We start from the raw sequence: 6,147 nt of genomic DNA on the forward strand, positions 1-6,147 counted from the left end.
TACGTATTCAAATACAGAGATATGTAAAAGGGTAGAATACGGCACTGCGGTCGGCAATACCTACATAAGACAACAAATGTCTGGGGCAGTTAAATACATCGGTTACTGCTGCTGAAATGGCAGCTTATCAATATTCCAGTGAATTTGAACGTGGTACTGTAGTCGGCGCACGAGCGATGGGACTCAACATCTCCCAGGTAGCGATGAAGTGGGGATTTTTGCGGAGGACCATTTCACGAGTGTACTGTGAATATCAGGAACCCGGGAAACATCAAATCTCCGACAGCGCTGTGGCCGGAGAACGATGCTGCAGGAACGGAAACAATGACGACTGAAGAGAATCGTTCAACGTGGCAAAAGTGCAACCCTTCCGCAAATTGCTGCAGATATCAATACTGGGCAGTTAACAAGTGTGACCGTGCGAACCATTCAACGAAACATCATCGAATTGAGGTTTCGTAGCCGAATGCCCACTCGTGTACCCTTGATGACTGCACGACAGAAAGCTTTACGGCTCGCTTGGGTCCGTCAGCACTGACAGTGGACTGCTGATGACTGGAAACATGTTGCCTGGAAGGACGAGTCTCGAAGTTCAGACTGTACCGAGCGGATGGACGTGTATGGGTATGGAAACAACCTCATGAATCCATGGACTCTGCATGTCGGCACGGCACTGTTCAAGATGGTGGAGGCTCTAATGGCCAGATGTGTGCAATTGGAGTAATATGGGAGCCCTGATCCGTCTACATACGACTCTGACAGGTGACATGTACGTAATCAACCTATCTCCTCACTTGCATCCATTCATGTCCATTGTGCATTCCGACGAACTTGGGAAATTGCAGCAGCACAATGCGACACTCCACACGTCCAGAATTGCTACAAACTGGCTCCAGGAACACTCTTCTGAGTTAAATTGCTTCCGCTGGGCACCAGTCTCCCCAGACAAGAACATCAGTGAGTATATTTGGGATGCGTCGCAACGTGCAGTTCAGAAGAGATCTCCATCCCTTCGTACTCTCACGGACAGCCCTGCAGGATCCACGGTCTTAGTTCCCTCCAGCACTGCTTCAGACATTAATCGAGTCCATGGCACGTCGTGTTGCAGCATTTCTGCCTGCTCACCGAACCCTACACGATATTAGGCACGTGTGCCAGTTTCGTTGGCTCTTCAGTGTATAAGAATTTGTAGCCCTTCCGTAACATTTCAGGATTTCTCCTGAGGAACAAATGTGGCGGAATTTTGGCACGCTACCTTATTCATGCGAGTAGATGACCACGTCTCACACTGATGTTGATGTGTAACTTCAGTTTCGAAATGAATGGACGTTTAATCGTTAAACACTCGTTATCTGATTTGACAGATATCGGATTGGTAAGGCTTTGTGGTAGAGCACTTTACATCTCCTCCCTGGTACTTTCCGGCACAGTGTCTTCATTTCGTGTCATGCGTCCAGTGCTACTCCACACAGGCGCGATGACATCATTCGTGAAGAGCGCCAAATGCGACGCGGAAGCTGCTGGGGGGTCTGCCGTAAGTGGCGACGGCCATGCGCCTCACCGCCGCGCTCAGCGGACCCACCGCGGAAGCCATGCCGCTGCATCACAATGAGCGAAAACGAAACGGTACGGAGCGGCTGGCGGCCAGCGGCGACCAACCAGCGGCGCAACGCCGGCCAACGGCTCGCCGCGACCGTCCCTTGCCGTGCCGCCGCTGTTGCGCAACGGATGAAAGTGAAGTGGCGTGGCGCGGCCGAGAGGGGTGTGCACCTCGCCGCTCCACTGTCCGTGACCTCCATCCTCGTCCAGCCACCGCGCAATGCCGAGGGACGCGCCGCGCCTCCGTACCAGCAGTCGTATAAAAGACCGCCGTCCCATCAGGCTCGGCACATTCGATCAGCTCACAGCAGACCGAACGCACTCAACCAACCATGTACAAGCTGGTGAGTACTCTCGTCGAACCCTCAATTGCTTCAGTGGCGCTCTGGGGTCTCGTAGCCGCTTCACACGAGCTACCATGTCGATGCCGATGCCTAACCTATCACATGTTCTTCTCGAACTCTTTAACTTTTTCATTTGCTCCATTTCAAGTTCTTTTTCAGTATTTTGAGATTTATAGAACGAATGTGGCATAGAACGGATTTCGCACAGTAATTACCAAATTATCCGGCTCGAAGGCTTAGCAGTCAATATGTCTGGCAATAATACGTAGGAGCTACTTTCGAAATTCTGGTTGCCGCTCTGAAATGAGGTGACAGCACGAGGAGTGCCAATTATCAGTTCAGTGCCGTGGCTAATCTGTCGCATTTTCCATAGAATCCTTAACTTCCCAGTAGACTCCAGTCCGCGATTTCTTCGTATTTAGAGATTTATGGAACTGAGATCGCTCTTTTATTACCATTATTGTCACTATTATTATAGCATCGCTCACGAACTATGAAAGTTATTCGTGCTGACGGCACAATGCTTAGCCTGGTAGTTCTATTTTAGCACTTAATTTTCAAGTTCATCACACATAAGATTTTCATATCTTGTCTGATGTTTTCGAAGTAACGTAGTCTTGTCCTTCTAGGAGGTCTTCTTCCTTAAGCATGTTCAGTACACCAAAAAGCCGAGCGGTCAGCATGCCTCAGAAACAGACGGATTGGCTGAATCCGCTATTCACTGGTGCAACTCTGGAAGGAATTTGCTGAACAATTAATATGAGCGGCGCCAATGAACAGTTCAGTGCCGTATCTAACGTAACCACATTTTCCATTCGCACTTACTTATATTTCTTATACTGAAATTTGCATTTCTCTAGGACTGGAGTTAATCAGCATATGTCAAAATTGTCCAGGGCTAAGTGGTGAGCATGTCCGACAACGAGACGCAGTGCCTTGTTTCTAAAATCGATGTTACCAAGGATTTTGCCATGGTGGAAAGACTGGACAAATCAGTTTTTTCATGACAATTTACGACCTACTTGAAAGAAAAGTAGCAACTCCAGTTTTGATAGACAAAATTTACTGTCGGAGACCTTTCCAGCCTTTTAATCTTATTGCTTTCATGGCTCTGGAAAACGGCGAATTTCAGCTATGAAATATTTTGTTATTTAAGTTATTCGCCATCGATTTACCACACTAGAGGACGCTGCAGTACATTAGCAGGATACAGAGTGCTCATGTGCCTGAACGTGTAGTCACAGCTGTTTTGTAATGTCATACAAAGCAATTAGTAAAGTAGTAAAATAATTGCCTTAATTGACCACACTAGAAACCGCACCAAATTTTGATGGTGCCACACTGGGGATCCGAAGTGTTTCGTTCGTGGCTGCCCTGCTATTCAGGATCAGCGGCAAGCACATGTTCAACAGTAAATTTTGTTTCACACAAAACTGGGTTAAATATTTCCGTGGATCTACCGGTTTAGTATGAGTAATAATTTTCAGTGGCCATTGGCACGAATCTTAATATGGCGAGCGCCATCATACACTGATACCGATGCAGCCACGAAAATATTCCCACGAGTTTTCACTATAAAAACATGAATGTCATAAGTGAAACGATTGATGGTTATAACAAGGTTCGTTAGGATCAACCGAGCTACGTCCTACGACGACGATCGATATGTTTACGTAAGTGTTTCAGCGCGACCTTGCCTTCCGGATCCTACCTGGATCTCTTAAGTTTTTAATACTTCACTTAATCCAGTTCGCACGAAATATACAAAGACATTCGATTCCGAGTGGTGGAGTGTGTTCGCTTACCTGTTGTACATCTCAGAGATTCCCTTATGTCTTTCACCTAAAGTAGGGGTGAGCTAAATTGTTAATTACAAGTAATAAGTTACAACGTTCCGGTTCCAGTCAGGCACTATGTCCCAGTAGCCAATTAATTGTTTAATATGTTCCTTCCATCCAGAGAGTTAGCATAACTGTAGCAATGTCTTCTATATATTTACGTAAAATTTTTATACTTGGCTTTCCTATAGTAGATCAAATTTACAGGGTACGCGAGTACAGAACTGCTACCAGGAAACCAAAATACATCTTGAGCTGTAAATGTGTTAGGTCTTCCGCGTGTGGCACTGCTTCCACAGTTAAAATACTTCACTCACAAGTCCACGCTCTATGTTACCGAAGGAACGAATTCGTCCATTCCGTGAGAACACACTGAGAACGCTGAGCTTTAGTGAGTCACAGCTGCCACGCGGAACGGTTGCGATAGAACGTTCCGAGGAAACGAACACTTTGCAGGCACATGAATAGCACTCCGACTGTAGGGAGCTATTTGTGCGTAATAGACTGAACGATGGAAATTCAATAGTGCCTTTTGCAATGCCAAGAAACGAACAGTATTGAATTGTTTAAAATTACTATTACTATAACAGCTAGAAAAAAGCAAGGTGCATAGTGAATACCCTGTTTTCCGTTGGTGAGTGCTATCGTAATAAAAATTATACAGGGCTCAGTGTGGAACGCATTATTTTCATAATAGGTGCAACTAAGTAAAATCGCTATTTTAATAGTTCTGTTAAATGCCTCCCACCCCCCAGCTTACAGCAGGTGTCGCCGTGTGCTTGCAGGTGATCCTGCCCCTCTTCTTCGCCGCCGTGTCGGCCGGCTACTTGGGAGGCTACGCCGCAGCACCCGCGTACGCCGCGGCCTACGCCGCCCCCGTGGCGGTGGCCCATGCCGCCCCCGTCGTCGCCGCCGCCCCCGTTGTCAAGGCCGTGGCCCCCATCGCCACCTCCTACGCTAACACCTACAAGGTCTCCATCGGCGCTGCCCCTGTGGCCTACGCCGCCCCCGCCGTCATCAAGGCCCCCGTCGCCTACGCCGCCCCCGCCGTCGTCAAGGCCCCCGTCGCCTACGCCGCCCCCGTGGCCTACGCCGCCCCTGCCGTTGTGAAGGCCCCCGTCGCCTATGCCGCCCCCGTAGCCTACGCTGCCGCCCCCGCTTACCTGAAGACCTACCTGCACTAAGAAGAGATCGCCAGTATCACAGCTTGTGTACATAATCATTAACCCTATTTAATGAAGTCACCTGCCTCGATTTTTCAATAAAAGCAAAACGAAAGAAATTACAGTGCTCTAATTATTTCTAAATAATCCTTGTTCCATCATTAAAGTACCTCAATTAGCACAACGTAGCAGCATGTGAGCCTGTGAGAAAGGCAGAACTCTACAACGAAAAACGAATCCAAAGTTGCATATTTTATGCTTTTTAGTCATTCAATCTGTATGTGCTGTAACTGTTCGTTGCACATCTTTGAGATGGTTTTCACATTTTTGGAAATACCACTTGTGACGATTTTACGATGATCTGAAAATGGGTCTTGCCCGAAACTAGTCATCCGGTGAATAAAAAAAATTAAATTTGCAACTTTGGACTGGTTTTTTGTTGTACTGATCAACAAAAGTTGCTGACACACAGCTTTCCAGCACGCTGGAATTTCGTACACATTATACACAAACAATACCATGACGTGTTGCTATGTGAAGTAGAGGCTATTACTTGCATACCCACCGCAGATGGATTCAGATTCAACAACTAGAACCTTTCATAGTTGGTATTGTTCTCCTTTTTGAAAAGATAATTCACAAATATAAATTGATAAAGCAGTGATCATGTTTCACACAAATATTTTGAAGTAGCCGCAGTACATGACACTATAGACCTCGGCCTAGAAAGAGAGAAAATACATATTTTCATACCTTTTGGACTCACAGGTTTTTTAATGGCTCCATAACACCTTAAAATGTGAATTATAAGTTTATTTTCGCACTATTAGACAATTTCGGGCTTAGGATGTTTTCAGGTAACATTGGTCATCAAAAGTCTGCGATGATAAATATTGCCATACCTGTTACATACGAAGCCGAAATTATGCAATAATCTCAAAATAAACTAAAATTTAATATTTTAAAGCATTCATGGCAACTCGAACCCGAGTTCAACGAAAACCGTTTTTTTATATATTTTTCTAAGTTTTTACTGACAGCCACTACTTAAAAGTGTGTCTGTGTGGTTTGAATTCTTAGTGAATTTGGCGCACTTGTTAACCAACAACACTGCAAGTTTTTTGCCAGTTACCTTGGCTCTTGTGTTCATTGGGGCAGGTGTTCGATCAACCGAATGGCCTGAGGAAACCTGAGTATTTCGAG

At 46.0% G+C, this 6,147-nt stretch overlaps 1 protein-coding gene across 1 annotated transcript; it reads left to right on the forward strand.

Annotated features, from left to right (window-relative positions):
* The first annotated feature begins 1,843 nt into the window (after positions 1 to 1,843).
* On the forward strand, positions 1,844 to 5,063 carry LOC126356046 (cuticle protein 38-like). Its single transcript, XM_050006727.1, has 2 exons — positions 1,844 to 1,943; positions 4,567 to 5,063. The coding sequence occupies exons 1-2, from the start codon at positions 1,932 to 1,934 to the stop codon at positions 4,963 to 4,965; spliced, it is 411 nt and encodes a 136-aa protein (XP_049862684.1). The 5' UTR covers positions 1,844 to 1,931; the 3' UTR covers positions 4,966 to 5,063.
* The last annotated feature ends 1,084 nt before the right edge of the window (positions 5,064 to 6,147 follow it).

The sequence above is a fragment of the Schistocerca gregaria genome, chromosome 3 (genome assembly GCF_023897955.1).
Source record: "Schistocerca gregaria isolate iqSchGreg1 chromosome 3, iqSchGreg1.2, whole genome shotgun sequence".
Lineage (NCBI taxonomy): Eukaryota > Metazoa > Arthropoda > Insecta > Orthoptera > Acrididae > Schistocerca > Schistocerca gregaria.